Source organism: Moschus berezovskii, chromosome Y, assembly GCF_049115385.1.
Source record: "Moschus berezovskii isolate FMDL1 chromosome Y, NW_MosBer_1.0, whole genome shotgun sequence".
In the NCBI taxonomy this organism is placed as follows: domain Eukaryota; kingdom Metazoa; phylum Chordata; class Mammalia; order Artiodactyla; family Moschidae; genus Moschus; species Moschus berezovskii.
The window spans coordinates 6,670,066-6,687,837 of NC_142489.1; the positions used below are offsets into that span (position 1 = coordinate 6,670,066).

Consider the following 17,772-nt stretch of genomic DNA (forward strand, 5'->3'; position numbering starts at 1 on the left):
TTAGTCTCCTTTCTCCCTCTTGCCTGGACACCTGAAGGCATGTCTACCAAATCTACATAAGGAGTGTCTCTGATGCACACCTGTCCTATGAAAGGCACAGTTTCCTGGATACTTAATGTGGACATTTGTGTGTTTTAAATGAGCTGACTTTTGCACAGACATGCGTGTACAGGGCAGATATTCAATCGATTTATTAAAACCCTCAGCAATCTAATAACACCAATCAAGACATGATGTAGTGACGGGGAGCGATACGATGGGAGAAGGAGTGTGAGTGTGAAGAGAGCAGGATCATGTTAATCAGGAACCAGGAAAGTCGTCTTCGTGTTGTTGATCTTGATTCCACGGATACAAGGCCATGTCTGGTCTCAGTGACTCTTTCTCTAGGTGAATAAAACAGAACCAGAGTTTAGTAGAGTCGACTGTGTGATGGCTGACAGGGGTGAGCCTCAGGCAGTCAGCTGTCCAGGGTACAGGGAGCTTGTCGCTGATCCAGTGTCCAATAACAGGTGGACCTCAGCATTCCACGTCTCTGTGACAGCAAGTTGCCTGTGGAATTTTCCCTAGCATGTACACAAGGTTGGAAATTTCCCATGGGGATTGATTCTATGAGTAATGATTTCACAATGCATGTACATCTTCATCTAGTGATGTTTTTAAGGCTCGGTATTTGCAGAAGAGAACTCTAATCCTGCAACCTTTGTCGTTTGGGTCCTCAAGAATTAACTTCTTTACCTTTTTAAGTATAGAGCACAGTTGATTATCAATGTTGCATTGATTTCAGGTGTACAGCCAAGTGATTATACATACAAAAACAAGGATCTATTCTTTTTCAGATTCTTTTCCCATTTAGGCTTTACAGAGTATTGCATAGAGTCCCCAGTGCTATGCAGTTGAAAATTGTTCTCTATCCATCCTGTATATAATAGTTTGCATCTACTAACCCCACACTTCTCAGAGTGTAAGATATCTACAACAATTCAGGAGACCCAGGTTCGATCCCTGTGTTGGTGAGATCCTATATAGGAGGGAATGGCTACCCTTGCAAGCATTTTTACCTGCAGAATCCCACGCACAGAGGAGTCTGGAAGGCTATGGTGCATGGGGTCGCAGAGATTCGGACATGACTGAGCAACTAGCCCTTTCTTCCACTTTCCCTTTTCAACCACAAACCTCCCGATTCTTCTCTTCCTCAAGTCCCTCCGACTTGACAACCACAAGTTTGTTCTCCACTTCTGTGAGCCTGTTTCCATTTTGGAAATATTTTCCTCTATGTCATGGTTTAGATTCGAAGCAGAAGTGATATCTATGGAAAAGTGAAAGTCACTCTGTCGTGTGCAACTCTCGGCGACCCCTTGGACTGTAGCCCACCAGGTTCCTCTGTCCATGGAGATGCTCCAGGCAAGAATAAAAGAGTGTGCTACCATTTCACTCTCCAGGGGATCTTCCTGAAACAGGGATCAAATGTGGGTCTCCTGCACTGTTGGCAAATTTGTGACCATCTGAACCATGGCATTTTATCTACACTAAAATGAAAGGTGGACTCTAAAGAAAGCTGAGCACCAAGGAATTGATGCTTTTGAACTGTGGAGTTGGAGAAGACCCTTGAGAGTCCCTTGGACTGCAAGGAGATCCAACCAGTCCACCCTAAAGGAAATCAGTCTTGATATTCATTGGAAGTACTGATGTAGAAGCTATAACTCCAATACTTTGGCCACGTAATGTGAATAAATGACCTATTTGAAAACATCCTGATGCTGGGGATGATTAGAGGGGTTGGAGACGGGGACGAGAATGGATGAGATGGTTGGATGTCATCACTGACTCAATGGACATGAGTGAGAGCAAGCTCCGAGAGTTCATGATGGACAGGGAGGCCTGGACTACGGCAGTCCATGGGGTCACAAAGAGTTGGATATGACAATTAGTGAACTAAACTGAAACCTAGAAGTGACATTTCTGGCATTGGTCTTTCTCTTTCTGACTTCTTTCACTCAGCGTGACAAATATCTTGGTCCATCCATGTTGCTGTAAATAGAGTTAGTTGCTTCTTTTTCTGGCTGAGTAATGTTCCATTGAATATAGGTACAACTTTGATATCACATTCACCTGGATGCTCGTGCTTTTAGTCACTCTTTGTTAAGATTCTTTCTCGACAGAGCATTAAACGCCATACTTTAGATCAGTGTCCTTTCTGGAGGTTGTATTAGTTTAGAAAGTTAAAATATCTCCCTTTTGGAACATCTGAGTAGGAATATATTGCAAATGCATGTTTCAGACTGTGTGGTAGGAAGGCATCTAATGTTTCTCTCGGAATCATATGAGATCAAACACTAGTCTTGTGAAAAGTGTGAAAGTGGAAGTCGCTCGGTCATCTCCAACTCCTTGTAATGCTATGGACCGTGACAATCCATGGAATTCACCACACTAGTATACTGGAGAAACCTTTCCCTTCTCCAGGGAATCTTCCCAACCCAGGGATCCAACCCAGGTCTCCCCCACTGAGCCACAAGGGAAGCCCAAGAATACTGGATTGGGTAGCCTTTCCTTTCTCCATCAGATCCTCCAGACCCAGGAATCGATCCGGGGTCTCCTGCATTGCAGGCAGATTCTTTAGCAACTGAGGTATCAGGGAAGCCCTGCTTTAGGGAAGCAGAGCTCTGTTTCATACCGATTCACTTGGGGGAGGAATGTGTGGGGACAATCACGGGGTCAGGGCTAATGGGAACACAAATAATTTCCACCAACTCATGGGGATTCCTGCTTCTGTCAGATGACTCTGGTCTGCAAGATTTCTGCAGGCTAAGACTCTATCATCACAGCTGCTTGGTGTTAATTAATCAAAGTGTTTGCAATAATATGGCTCAAGAGCAGGGACATTATGGAACAAAAAATTCTTTAGTCATACATTTAAAGTGGTGGAACAAACATTTCACACATGTGAAATAACTGTGTTACCTTATTGCTTCATCTGGAAGGGGCAGCGTTTATAACGGACTGAGTTTACTTACGAGAGTGTCAGGGTCACTTTTTTTTCACTCCTCTGGACAGTCATCTAGGGAAAAACAAAATGGGAGAAATGAAAGAGCCACCGATTAATAACACTCCCCAGCATTTCCAAGTTTTCTTCCTTCCTTCCTTTCTTGTAATAAAGGATCTTAAAAGAGATTAAATGTGGAAGAAGACATTTTGAATAAGTTGACTTGTTTTCTGTTTTATACACATCAGGTGAATGGTATGGGCAGGGGAAAAAGTATAATTCCTTTACCAATGTCGATTAAGTTCAGGACATTTTCTTCTGGAATCCCTTTTTCTCTCACCGCGTTGTCGAATTTCTCTTTGTATTTTGAGTCTACATTATTTCCTTTGCCTGTAAAATCACAGAGCAAAAAACAGAATTGTCGACCCCCGGGAACCCACGGAAATTTCTGAATCTACAGAAGAAGAAATGGAACGTGACAATCAGATGTTCAATTCTAGAATCTAAGAGCTTTCAATGGTTCCCACGACACAAACATGTGCTTTCTGTCTTAAGAATTGACCCCAGTCCAACTTGGTGAGTAGGACACCCTACTCCTCAGCATTAGGACCTGGATCCCAAAAACTTGCCAGGATCTTTGTGAATTTGGGGCTGTCTCCATCGTAATATGGAACCTACTTGCTTTTCTCACCTTCCTTGTGTATATACCGGCCTCTCATATCTGTTTGTACACCAAGCTGTGTAGGAACCACCTTTCTCCCCTTCCATGGACACATTCACTGGATCACACATAATAACAAGGCATGATTTACTCTTTCATGAACCTGCCATTGTACCCAATAACCTTTTCTGAGATAGACAACTGTTGTCCCCATGACACACACACCTCTCAGTGCTTCTGCGTGGTTACTTGAGGGGGTGATATCAGTTTTCATAAGAACAATGCATTTGAAACATGGAACAGGTCAAAGATTTATCTTATAAGTGTTCCAAGGCTTACAGTGCATCAGAAAACTGATATTGTATTCTAACACATACCTATGGAATCTAGAATGATGGTACTGAAAATGGACTTATTTTCAGCGCATCAGTGGAGAATCAGTCACAGAGAAGAGACGTATGTGCATGGGGAGAGGGGAGGAGACGGTGCGATATATGGAGAGAGTATCATGCAAAATGACATGACCATAAGTAAAATAGATAGTCAGTGGGAATTTGCTGTATGTCTCAGGGAACTCAAACAGGGGCTCTATATCAACCTAGAGGGGTGGGAGGGAGATGGGAGGCAATATCAAAAGGGAAGGGTCATATATATACCTATTGACTTCGTTGTGACTCTGCTAGGAAAGACCTCTCCTGCAATGTGGGTGCCCTGAGCTTGATCTGTGGGTTGGGAAGTTACCCTGGAGAAGGGAAAGGCTACCCATTCCAGTATTCTGGCCTGATGGATTCAATGGACTGTATAGTCCATGGGGTCACAAAGAGTCAGATATGACTGAGCAACTTTCACACAAGCATAAGTATACCTATGGCTGATTCATGTTGTTATTTGGCAGAAAACAGTACAATCTGTAAAGAAGTTATCCTTCAAGAAAAAATAAATAAAATTTTAAACATGAAATAAAGTCATCCTCATTATAGATATGACTTGAAATATGTTGACATATGTAAAATTAAATATTCTAGGAAAACTTCATTTTTTAAAATTTGAACACATAGGAATCATTGTGAAATGCCTGATGATCTGATATTCTGCACCCTATGGCCTCCTGTTTCTTGGTAGAATTCCTTCCAGGATCCTTAATTTGGCGAGCATAAACACGCAGGCCTTGCACCCTGAATATGGAATGTTGTCAGCACCTCCTTATATTCTGAATGAAAGTCCTGACAGTGTACGTGTTACATGGCAATGTTTATGGAAATTTTAGAATACCGTACCTACCAAATAATCCCACCAGTTTTGTCTCCTTGCCATGTCCATCCACGTTGACATCATATGCTAAGAGTGTGTTCTCGTCCCCACTAATGGGTTGAAATTCATTGTGACCCGCGTCTGTGAGAGAGAGAAAAGATACAAACAGCCCCACCTTAACTTGTTGTCAGTTAGATTATTGTGACACACGGCGGGCATGAAGAACGGTCCATCGTGTATGGACCCACTCACTTCATGCTGCACAGAATGCTACCGTTAACCATGGCCACAGAAGGAGGTACGATTTTCCTCATCCCCACCTTTTCCTACAATTAACCAGTCACTCCTTGCTGTCTTACTAAGATGCTGTATAGAATGTGTGTTCTGAGAAGCCTATGATGCTTTATAGAACGTGTGTGCTGATAAACCTAACAGATTCTTTTTCTGCATTTATAATTAATTATTTTTGATTTGCTGAGTCTTCCCTGCTGCCCGTGGGCTTTCTCCACTTGTGGTGACGGTGGAGTACAGTCTAATTGTGGTGTGCGAACTTCTCACGGCAGTGGCTTCTCTTGTTGCTGAGCATAGGCACTGGGGTACATGAGCTTCTGTAGTTACAGCTCGGAGTTCTAGAGCAGGATCAGTAGTTGTGGTACATGAGTTTAGTTCTGACACGGCATGTGGGATCTTCTTGGACTAGGGATTGAACCTATGTTTCCTGCCCTGGCTGGCAGATTCTTATCCGCGGGACCAACAGGGAAGTCCCCGAGAGTGTTTAAAGTAGCATACACATATTATCCAATCCAGGTTCAAAAATTATTTGTATTGCTGTGACCCCAGCCATGGAATTGGTTTCTATTGGCCAATGTCAGCCTACCTTGTGTTCATCACCTTCTGTTCCTGAGTGGTGACATCAGGCCAGGCAACCTTTTGAGCACTTTAAGTATTGTGTTTCCCGAGCCTTCACACTGGAGTATGATACAGCCCCCTGCCGTGTCTGTTGGTGTGAAGACAGCTTACCTGCTGGGACAGGTAGGCAGTGACCTCCTAGTGGTGAGCTCCTTCCCCACCTGGAGCACTGCCCCTCCCCTCTGCCCTTCCTGCGTGTCTGGACAAGAAGCAGCTCTGACCTACTGTGTGTCACCGCCACACCCTCTATGTCCATTCTCTCTCTCCTGGCCTCCATCTCACCTTCCTGCAATCATTCAGCAACATAGAATGTGAAAATGAACATCTGTATTCCTGAAGCCTGCAAACACCACTGCTCAGTGTCTGAGCCACTGAAAATTATCAGTGTGCTTAAAAAAAAAAAAAGAAGGCATCCAAAGCAGCTTCAGACTCTCATAGCCCTGACAAGAATAAGCAATTTTCCCAAGGCCATGCTGAGTCCACCAGCCTTGCTCACGTTGGGACAGCTTAATTCAGACTATGAATGTCCTCAGATTATCAGTGACCACTTGTGGTTCACCATGGATTTACCGAGGTGGACATAGCAACATCAATGAATTGACTGTGATGTTAATGAGGGTGATAGGGAAGTGAGAGCAAACCTGTCTCCTGGGCTTCAGGTCACCATCAAGGCCACTGCTGGTAACTGGGCCTGAGGTAGCTACACTTCACTGTTTCCAAACAAACCTGAACGCTGCAATGGCTGGTACCCTAGAGTCTTGCATTTCTGTTGTCTTCCTTCTTTAGTCACTGTGTAAAATTCATGCTAAAATGGATTGCAAAAATGGAGAAGGGTAAACACAGTGGAAGCATTCATGATTCGGCGAAAAGAAACCATATAGTGGGAATAAGAAAAATGAAAGCACAATTTTGAAAACTTCAAATATCAGAAGCTATCCATCAAAGTATGGGGAAATATTTCAGGCATGAATTTTACTAATTTGTGGCTATGCCATATGTACTGTGTGACTTCTTCGTTTAGGAAAGGGTTGTGATCACATATTGATGTGTTTACATTTTAATCAAACATGTTTCCTTTAGGCTGTGTGAAAATAATAATGCTATTTAGGGGCATAAGCTCAGAGATACAAAGCTTAGCCAGCATGCCCGTTGCTTTGTATAGAAGCTGCCTTTATTGTTGAACTCTCGATGATTTCCTTGAGTTCAAGTTCCTCCATCTAACTTTGAATGGACTAAGATATTATAAGATTGTTTTTAAAAAGTGATGCTCGGGGCTGGTGAACTGGGATGAACCAGAGGAATGGGATGGGGAGGGAGGTGGGACGGGGGTTCAAGATGGGGAACACATGTACACCCGGAGCAGATTCATGTCAATGTATGGCAAAACCAATACAATAATGTCAAGTAATTAGCCTCCAATTAAAATTAAAAATAATTAAATAAAAGTGAATGGCACTAATGTGCCATCTCAATATAGACCCCGTGATCACAGTTCATAAACCAGTTGTAAATTTTCTGTGAGACTCCTACAAAATAAAAATTATACACTCATGGTTAGCCACGTTGTTCTTGTTGATATTAAATCGCTATGTCATGTCTGACTCTCCATGACCCCATGAACTGTACTGCACCAAGTTCCCTGGCCTCCATGACCTTCCAGAATTTGCTCAAATTCATGTACTTTGAGTCGATACTGCCATCCAACCATATAATCCTCTGTCATCCCCTTGTCCTCCCGCCTTTAAATTTTCCCAGCATGAGGGTCTTTTCCAATGAGTCAGTTCTTTCCATCAGGTGGCCAATGTACTGGGACTTCAGTTTCAGCATCGGTCCTTCCAATGAATATTCAGGACTGGTTTTCTTTAGAATGGACTAGTTTGAGCTCCTTGCAGTCCAAGTCAATCTCAAGAGTCTTCCCCCTCACCACCGTTTAAAAGCATCAGTTCTTTGGTGTGCAGCCTTCTTTACGGTCCAACGCTCAAATCCATACATAAATGCGGGAAAAAAAAATAAACATACTGTTGACTAAACGGACCTTTGTTGGCAAAGTGATGTATCTGCATTTTACCAAGCTCTCTTGGGTTGTCATAGCCTTTTCTCCAAATATCATCGTTAATTACGTGGCTGAAGTCACAATCCACAGAGATTTTCGAGTCCAAGAAGAGAAAACCTGTCACTGCGTCCACTCTTGCAGTTTCTATTTGCCATAAAGTGAGGGGACCAGAGGCCATGATCTTCCTGGTGTTGAATGTTGAGTTTGAGACCAGCTTTTTCAGTCTCTTCTTTCACCGTTATCATGAGACTCTTTAGTTCCTCTTCACTGTCTTCCATAAAGTTGTATCATCTGGATATCTGATGCTGTTGCTATTTCTTCCAGCAATCTTGATTCCAGCTTTTCTTTCATCCAGCCTGACACTCAGCATGATGTACTCTGTATATAAGTTATAGAAGCCGCATGACCGTATATACTATCTTGTACTCTTTCCCCAATTTCGAACCAATCTGTTGTTGCATGTCCAGTTCTCACTATTGCTGACTGATCCACATACAGGTTTCTCTGAAGCCTGGTAAGGCAATCCAGGATTACCATATCTTGAAGAATTTTCCACAGTTTGTTGTGATCCACAAAGTCAAAAGTTTTACCATAGTCAATGAAGCAGAAAAAAAAAATTGTTTCTTTTGTGGAACTGCCTTGCTTTCTCCATGATCCAGTGAATGTTGACAATTTGATCGGGTTCATCTGCCTTTTCCAAAAAAAAGCCTATATTTCTGGAAGTTGTCTGATCATGTACCACTGAATCTTGACTTGAAGGATCTTGAGCACTCACTGGAAAAGACTCTGATGCTGGGAAGGATTGGGGGCAGGAAGAGAAGGGGACACAGGGAATAAGATGGCTGGATGGCATCACTGACTCGATGGACATGAGTTTGAGTAAACTCCGGGAGTTGGTGATGGACAGGGAGGCCTGGCATGCTGTGATTCATGGGGTCGCAAAGTGTCGGACACGACTGAGCGACTGAACTGAACTGAACTGAACCTTGCTCGCATGTGAAGTGAGCATAGCCGTGCGGTAGTTTCAACATTCTTTGTCATGGTCCTTCTTGGAGATTGAAATGGAAACTGACCTTTTCCAGTTCTGTGGCCACTGCCAAGGTTTCCAAAGTTGCTGACACATTGCTTACAACCCTTATCATCATCACTTTTTAGGATTTTAAAGAGCACAGTTTGAATTCTGTCACCTCCACTAGCGTTTTTTATAATGCTTCCTGCTGCTGCTGCTAAGTCATTTCAGTCGTGTCCGACTCTGTGTGACCCCATAGATGGAAACCCACCAGGCTACCCCGACCCCGGGATTCTCCAGGCAAGAACACTGGAGTGGGTTGCCATTTCCTTCTCCAATGTGTGAAAGTGAAAGTGAAGTTGCTCAGTCGTGTCCGACCCTTAGCGACCACACGAACTGCAGCCTACCAGGCTCCTCCATCCATGGGATTCTCCAGGCAAGAGTACTGGAGTGACCTGCCATTGCCTTCTCCATAATGCTTCCTAAGACCCACTTAACTTCACAGTCTAGGATGTCTGGATCTGGTCTCTCTGAGTAACACTCCGTTGAGGGAAGGCTTTCCAGTCCCTGACCTCTGATTTTTAGTGGGAGTAGAAATCAGGTGTATGGGGTTATTGAAGAAAGCTGAGACCAAGATTTCTACCTGAACATCGTCTTTCCAGTGAAACATTCATACTTACAGTCAATAGCGTAATAGTTTTCTTCCTTTGTGCCTGAGACATATTTTTCGATGCATTCTCCATTCTTCCTTAAAAACAAAATATATTCATGTTGGTTGATTAACATAATAAAAATATGATGTATATTTAGGATTCTTTCTGTATGACACCCAAGAATATGTGTCAGGTATCACCTCAGTGCTGGTGAACAAATTGACCTTCAAAAGAGACAACATATGCTGTCTCAGATCCAGCAAGTATCAAGCGGCCTGGATGATTTGTATACCCGCTAAATCTGACTAGTAGTTCCGAAGATAACCACAGATACAAAACAGGTCGTGTGTAAAGACAATAACCAAGGAAAAATCTAGAATTTTAGGAAGAAAGAAAGAAAAAGAATGAACTTCTCCTTTATATGGTTTCTGAAAAATGAGAGGCTTAGCCATCAAGACAAACCTTGAGCTTCATCACAACCCTGGCAGTGATTCATTAGACAATGAAAGGAAAGAGTTTGTCACTCAGTTGTGTCTGACTCTCTGCGAACCCATGGACTGTAGCCCACCAGTCTCCTCTGTCTGTGGGAAACTCCAGGCAAGAAGACTGGAGTGGGTTGCCATTTCCTTCTGCATGGGAATTTCCTGACACAGAGATCGAATCCGGGTCTCCTGCATTACAGGCAGATTTTTTACCCTCTGAGACACCAGGAAAGCCCTTATTAAACAATATGAGAGCCACCAGGCCTTATTAGACAACATGAAATCCACCAGGCTTTATTACACAATGTAAGAGCCCCCAGGGAAGCCCTCATTAGACAATATGAGAGACAAAAATCACAAATTTTTTAAAAAAAGTTTAATTTTCTCTAAACACACACTCTTCCTCCATCACAATACCATATGAGGATTAAACTTGAAAGACACAAGTCGGTATACAGACACATTTCACACTCACACGGACACTTACACAAGCAAACTCTCAAATATGCATGATGTGTTTGTACGATATCATGAAGAAATTTATGGATATAGTATATGATAGGTATATATTGTCAGCTTTATAACAGGAGTACGTGGCTTCACATATGTCCTCTGTACATGTATGTGATAAAGGTGTATTTGGCCCATATAAAGAATTTTCATGAAACAAATACTAAAAGGCATTTAACCCCACAGGACCTGGATTAATTTTTGAACATACACCTTGGAAAAGAATGCCCACAGTGAAGTGTGGTGAGTGTTCTCAGCCATTGAAAGTGAAAGTGCAAGTCACTCATTCATGTTACCTCTTTGTGACCCCATGGACTATAGAGTCCATGGACTTCTCCAGGCCAGAATATGGGAGTGGTAGTCTATCCCTTCTCCAGGGGATCTTCCTGACCAAAGAAATGAAGCAGGGTCTCCTGAATTGCAGGCAGACTTTTATTACCAACTGAACTATTAGGGAAGCCCTCTTAGTCATTAGGGAATTGAAATGTATTGAACTCACTGAAAAACAACCACAAAGTGGGAACACAACAATTATCCAACATAACTGCAAATACACAACATTTTATCTGAGCAGACAAACTCCTTTAATTTGGCTTGGAAAACGTGATTCCTTTCATATGCAGACACTGATAACAGTTTTAAACTTGTTGCTGAGAGAGGCGGAGAAGGCAATGGCAAGCCACTCCAGCACTATTGCCTAGAAAATCCCATGGATGGAGGAGCCTGGTAGGCTGTAGTCCGTGGGGTCACTAAGGGTTGGACATGACTGAGCGACTTCACTTTCACTTTACACTTTCATACATTGGAGAAGGAAATGGCAACCCACTCCAGTGTTCTTGCCTGGAGAACCCCAGGGATGGGGAAGCTTGGTGGGCTTCCGTCTATGGGGTCACACAGAGTCGGACACGACTGAAGTGACTTGGCAGCAGCAGCAGCTGAGAGAGGACGCTGGGGAAGATGATTCAGACTGCATAATTTGCTCACGTGAAGAGCCAAGATGTTTAGAATATGCAGATCTATTCTTACCTATGGCTCTAGGCGTAGACATGTAGTGATGAGTAAAGAAAAGGACAGTATGAAAAGGCAAATAATAGACACTGAAAGATGAACTCCCCAGGTCGGTAGGTGCCCAATATGCTACTGGAGATCAGTAGACAAAAAGTCCAGAAAGAATGAAGGGATTGCAAAACAACGACCATTTGGGATGTTATTGGTGATAGAAGCAAGGTCCGATGCTGTAAAAAGCAAAATTGCATAGGAACCTGGAATTTAGGTGCAAGAATTAAGACGATTTGAAGCAGTAAAACAAGAGATGGCAAGAGTGAACATTGACACTCTAAGAATCAGTGAACTAAAATGGACTGGAATGGGTGAATTATTAACTCAGATGAACAGTATACCTACTACTGTGGGCAGGAATCCCTTAGAAGAAATGGAGTAGCCATCATTGTGAACAAAAGAGTCGGGAATGCAGACCTTGGATGAAGTCTCAAAAACGACAGAATGACCTCTCTTCATTTCCAAGGCAAACCAATCAATAGCACGGTAGTCCAAGTCTGTGCTCCAACCAGTAGCATTGAAGAAGCTGAAATAGAATGGTTTCATGAGGACCTACAAGACGTTTTAGAACGAACATCCTAAAAAGAAATCCTCTTCATTATAGGGGACTGGAATGCAAAAGTTGGAAGTCAAGAAACTCCTGGAGTAACAAGCAAATTTGACCTTGGAGTACAGAATGAATCAGGGTAAAGGGTAAAAGAGCTTTGCGAAGAGAACGAACTGGTTATAGCAAACAGCCTCTTCAACAGCACAAGAGAAGACTCTACACATGGACATCTCCAGCTGGCCAACACTGAGATCAGATAGATTATGTTCTTTGCAGCCAAAGATGGAGAAGTTGTATACAGTCCGCCAAAAGAAGACCGGGACCTAACTGTGGCTCAGATCATGAACTCCATATTGCCAAATTCTGACTTGAAAAAAGTAGGGAAAACCACTAGACCATTTAGATATGACCTAAATCAAATCCCTTACGATTAAACAGTGGAAGTGAGAAATAGATTTCAGGGACTAGATCTGATACACAGAGTACCTGATGAAGTATGGACGGAGGTTCATGACATTGCATGGGAGACAGGGAGCAAGATCATGCCCAAGGTAAAGAAATGAATAAAAGCAAATGGCTATCTGAGGGGCCTTACAAACAGCTGTGAAAAAAAGAGAGCAAAAAGATAAGGAGAAAAAGACAGATACACCCGTTTGCATGCAGAGTTCCAAAGAATAGCAGGGAGAGATAAGAAAACCTTCCTCAGTGGTCAGTGCAAAGAAATAGAGGAAAATAATATAATGCAGAAGACTAGCGATCTTTTCAAGAAAATTAGAGATACTATGCAGGTCAGGAAGCAACAGTTAGAACTGGACATGGAACAACAGACTGGTTCCAAATAGGACAAGCAGTCCGTCAAGGTTGTATAGTGTCACCTTGCTTATTTAACTTATATGCAGAGTACATCATGAGGAACGCTGGGCTGGAAGAAGCACAAGCTGGAATTAAGATTGCCGGGAGAAATATCAATAACCTCAGATATGCAGATGACACCACCCTTATGGCAGAAAGTGAAGAGGAAGTCAAAGGCATCTTGATGAAAGTGAAAGACCAGAATGAAAAGTTTGGCTTGAAGCTCAACATTCAGAAAACGAAGATCATGGCATCTGGTCCCATCACTTCATGGGAAATAGATGGGGAAATAGGGGAAAGAGTGTCAGACGTTATTTTTTGGGGCTCCAAAATCACTGCAGAGGCTGATTGCAGCCAGGAAATTAAAAGACGCTTACTCCTTGGAAGGAAAGTTATGACCAAACTTGATAGCATAGTAAAAAGCAGAGACATTACTTTGCCAATCAAGGTCCTTCTAGTCAAGGCTATGGTTTTTCCCGTGCTCGTGTATGGATGTGAGTGTTGATCTGTGAAGAACGCTGATCGCCGAAGAATTGATGCTTTTGAACTGTGGTGCTAGAGAAGACTCTTGAGAGTCCCTTGGACTGCAAGGAGATCCAAACAGTCCATTCAAAAGGAGATCAATCCTGGGTGTTCATTGGAAGGACTGATGCTAAAGTTGAAACTCCAATGCTTTGGCCACCTCATGCGACGAATTGACTCACTGGAAAGTAGTATGATGCTGGGAGGGATTGGAGGTGGGAGGACACGGGGACGACGGAGAGTGAGATGGCTGGATGGCATTACTGACTCGATGGACATGAGTTTGCGTGAACTCCGGGTGTTGGTGATGGACAGGGAGGCCTGGCGTGCTGTGATTCATGGGGTTGCAAAGATTCGGACACGACTGAGACACTGAACTGAACTGAACTGAAGAGAACATTCCATGCAAAGACGGGCACAATAAAGACAGAAATGAACCGAACAGAAGCAGAAGATATTAAGAGGAGGTGGCAAGAATACAAAGAAAACTATACAAAAAAGACTTTTACGGCTCAGATAATCTCGATTGTGTGATTACTGACCAGGAGCCAGACATCCAGGAATGTGAAATGAAGATGGCCCACGAAGCATCACTATGAACAAAGCTAGTGGAGGTGATGCAATTCCAGTTGAGCTATCTCAAATACTAAACGATGATGCTATGAAAGTGCTGCACTCAATATGGCAATACATTTGGACAACTCAGCAGTGGCCACAGGACAGGAAAATGCCAGCTTTCATCCCAATGCCAAAGGAAGGGAATAGCAAGGATTGCTCAAACTGCCAAACAATTGAACTCATCTCACACACTAGCAAAGTAATGCTCAAAATTCTCCAAGACAGACTTCAACAAGTCATGAACCGTGAACTTCCAGATGTTCCAGAAGGTTTTAGAAAAGACAGAGGAACCAGAGATCAAATTGACAACATCCGTTTTATCATCAAAAGAGCAAAAGTGTTCCAAAACATCTATTTCGGGTTTACTGACTATGTCATAGCCTTTGACTGTGTGAATCATAATAAACTGTGGAAAATTCTTTAAGAGATCGGAATACTCGACCACCTGACTTGCCTCTTGAGAAACATATATGCAGGTCAGGAAGCAACAGTTAGAACTGGACATGGAACAACAGACTGGTTCCAAATAGGAAAAGGAGTTCGTCAATGCTATATATATCACCCTGCTTATTTAACTTATATGCAGAGTACATCATGAGAAAAACTGGGCTGGCAGAAGTGCAAGCTGGAATCAAGATTGCCAGGAAAAATATCAATAACCTCAAATATGCAGATGACACTACTCTTATGGCAGAAAGTGAAGAGGAACTAAAGCGCCTCGTGATGAAAGTGAAAGAGGAGAATGCAAAGTTTGGCTTGAAACTCCACATTGAGAAAACTAGGGTCATGGCATCTGGTCCCACCACTTCATGGGAAATAGATGGGGAAGCAGTGGAAACACTGTCAAACTTTATTTTGGGGGGCTCCAAAATCACTGCAGATTGCAAAATCACTGCTGATTGCAGACATGAAATTAAAAGACGCTTACTCCTTGAAAGGGAAGTTATGACCAATCGAGATGGTATATTAAAAAGCAGAGACATTACTTTGCCAACAAAGGTCTATCTAGTCAAGGCTATGGATTTTCCAGTTGTCATGTATGGATGTGAGGCGGGAATGTAAAAAAAAAGCTGAGCACCAAAAAAGAGATGCTTTTGAACTGTGGTATTGGAGAAGATTCTTGAGAGTCCCTTGAAGTGCAAGGAGATCCAATCAGTCCATCCTAAAGAAATCAGTCCTGAATATTCATTGGAAAGGCTGATGCTAAGCTGAAAGTCCAATACTCTGGCCACCTGATGCAAAGAGCTGACTCCTCGGAAAAGACCCTGATGCTGGGAAAGATGGAGGGCAATAGGAGAATGGGACGGCAGCGGATGAGATGGTTGGATGGCATTACCATCTCAATGGACATGAGTTTGAGTGAACTATGGGAGTTGTTGATGGACACGGATGCCTGGCTTGCTGCAGTTCATGGGGTCACAAAGAGTCAGACACAACTGAGCGAATGAACTGATGCTATGTAACATATGGTTATATACAATACATAATCCGTGATATATATTTATAAAGCAATATCTCCACCATAAAATATTTAGTTGTTTCTGTTCTTAATACCATTATTCCTAACAATGTATACCTGAGGTTCCATGTTCTGGTTTGCTTTTTTCGGGTGGAGTTGGGTAGGAGATAATTGCTGAAGAAATGTGTTGATTTCTGCCATACTTTGCATGTTCCTAGGATACCATCTGCCGTATAGTGGACATTCCATGAATGGTACTTGGATCTCTGTGTGTGTGTGCTTGGTTGCTCAGTGCTGTCTGACTTTTTGCGACCCCTTGGACTATATAGAACAGCAGGTATCTCTGTTCATGGGATTCTCCAGGCAAGAATACTGAAATGGTTCACCATTTCCTCCTCCAGGGGATCTTCCCAAACCAGTGATCGAACTGCTGTCACGTGCAATGGATGCGCCTGGGAAGGGACTTGGGAAAGTCACTAGGGGCTCTGACGACTTTGGGAAACTCAGTGATGTTGAAACCTTCCGTGAGGAAGCCCCGAGGGCAGAGCTCACTGTGTGCTCTCCCCACTGTTCTCACTTCTGGGCTCAATGGGAACCGTCTCTTACAAATTCTGCAAGGAAGGGGTCAAGCACCTGGTGGGAACTGTGGGTTCCAGGACATGAGCCTCTTTCCTCGGCTGTGTCCCTATTTTCTCTAATGAGTTGATGACAGTGGAGCTTCTGGTTTCCCCTCTCTGCAGACTTTTCGGGACATTCCCTGGTGCTCACAGAAAAACTGCCCTCCCCCCAGCTGAGTATCCCTGCTCAGCCCCACAGCTCAGGGCGTCTTCCTCTCAACATCAGCCAGAGAACTTCCTGCAGACGGGGAAGAGACACCCTCCCTCAGGCCAGAGTTTAGAGGTGTTTTCATTTTGGGTGACTTTTACTTACTTGACATAAAAGTGCATCAGTATTGTTCCATTTTCTTCATCAAGCTCAACGTAACGCATGAAAGCGTGGAATGGCCCACCCTCGGTGATCTTCTCTTTGTTACTGGCTGCCACGTATTGGGTTAACCATCTTCCTGTAAACTAAAAGCAAAGATCCGTTCAGAAATCTTAGTCCATCTCTGTAAATTCTGCCCGACACCATCCCTCAGGTGGTTCCCTGCCCTTTCACTTAGCAGAAGTTACCTATCTTTATGAACACAGCCCTACGTATAAAATCACGTGAAAACTCATGTCAGATAAAGGAAATAATTGAGGTATTACTGAGATAGCTTGAGCTATGTTGTCAAATGCAAGAGACCCAATCCAACACCTGTGAGACCATCCTTCGGTTTTACACGAGTAGTGAACTTACATGAGAGCCGATGAATGGATGGTAGAGATGATACAGACATCACAAACAGCAGGCATAGAGCCAGTGAATGGAGCAATTTTTAGTTGCAGGGAGATGGCGAGACTTAGCAGTCCACATGACCAAACCTCGAAAAGGACACTCACACGGATACACACTAAGAACCCCTCCCAAGCTTGGACCACCGTTCAAATGCCCTGTTACCTGTGAGGCGTCTGTCTGAGCTTCACCTTGACTGGCAACAAGCAGACCGAGGACAAGACTGAACAGCAGAGCCTTCATCTTGTTGACTCTCGTGGCCCTTCTGCTCTAGAAGCCGAGGGTGTCCCAGTGGTTGGAAAGGATGCAAAAGTGCTGCCGCTTTTATAGCCTGTATCTGTTGGCGTGACACATCCTGAACCAATGGTTGTTCATCATATGACCACAGCTAAAACAGACGGCACCTTCAGTATCCTTGTTGGCAGAGATAAACTTTTCTGGCATTCTGTCATTTTAATAATGATATTTGTTTTAAGAGAAGCATATGTGGATGTGGGCATTTGACCTTTAAAGTGAGAAACTGCAGTACCTCCAATATTGCAAGAGGACAATTATTTATTTTCCTGCTTATCAAGAGATCCAAAATGAGATGAGCTGTCCAAGGTACATATCCCTCACTTCTGCATGGTTCTGTTAATATGGAAGAGATAGTGTAAGATTTATTTTGTAAAAGTAAAGATTGACAGTGTGGTTTAGCCAAGGGAACACTATTTCCTAAGAGAACCTTGGAAAGAACCCTATTATTCTGAGGTGGGGAGCAGGTCAGCACAGAGTATTCGTCACCTTCTCCTGCCCCAATGTGGGCTTTTTCCTCCTAAGTACTAAGAGGG

General features: G+C 43.2%; 1 protein-coding gene across 1 annotated transcript; it reads right to left on the bottom strand.

Moving 5' to 3' along the window:
- Window positions 1-265: 265 nt before the first annotated feature.
- LOC148773031 (odorant-binding protein-like) lies at window positions 266-16,630 on the bottom strand. Its single transcript, XM_088834394.1, has 6 exons — window positions 16,496-16,630; window positions 9,544-9,611; window positions 4,923-5,033; window positions 3,269-3,370; window positions 3,012-3,055; window positions 266-383 (listed from the first exon to the last, which is right to left on the bottom strand). Exons 1-5 carry the CDS (start codon window positions 16,552-16,554, stop codon window positions 3,036-3,038), a joined length of 360 nt encoding a protein of 119 aa, XP_088690520.1. The 5' UTR covers window positions 16,555-16,630; the 3' UTR covers window positions 266-383; window positions 3,012-3,035.
- Window positions 16,631-17,772: the final 1,142 nt, after the last annotated feature.

Coding starts and splice junctions, on each gene's coding strand:
- LOC148773031 (XM_088834394.1), bottom strand. CDS start 16,554: ATGCGTTACGTTGAGCTTGATGAAGAAAATGGAACAATACTGATGCAC. Junction 9,612..16,495: donor CTGATGCACTTTTATGTCAA/GTAAGTAAAAGT, acceptor TTTGTTTTTAAG/GAAGAATGGAGAATGCATCG. Junction 3,056..3,268: donor CCTGAACTTAATCGACATTG/GTAAAGGAATTA, acceptor GTTTTTCCCTAG/ATGACTGTCCAGAGGAGTGA.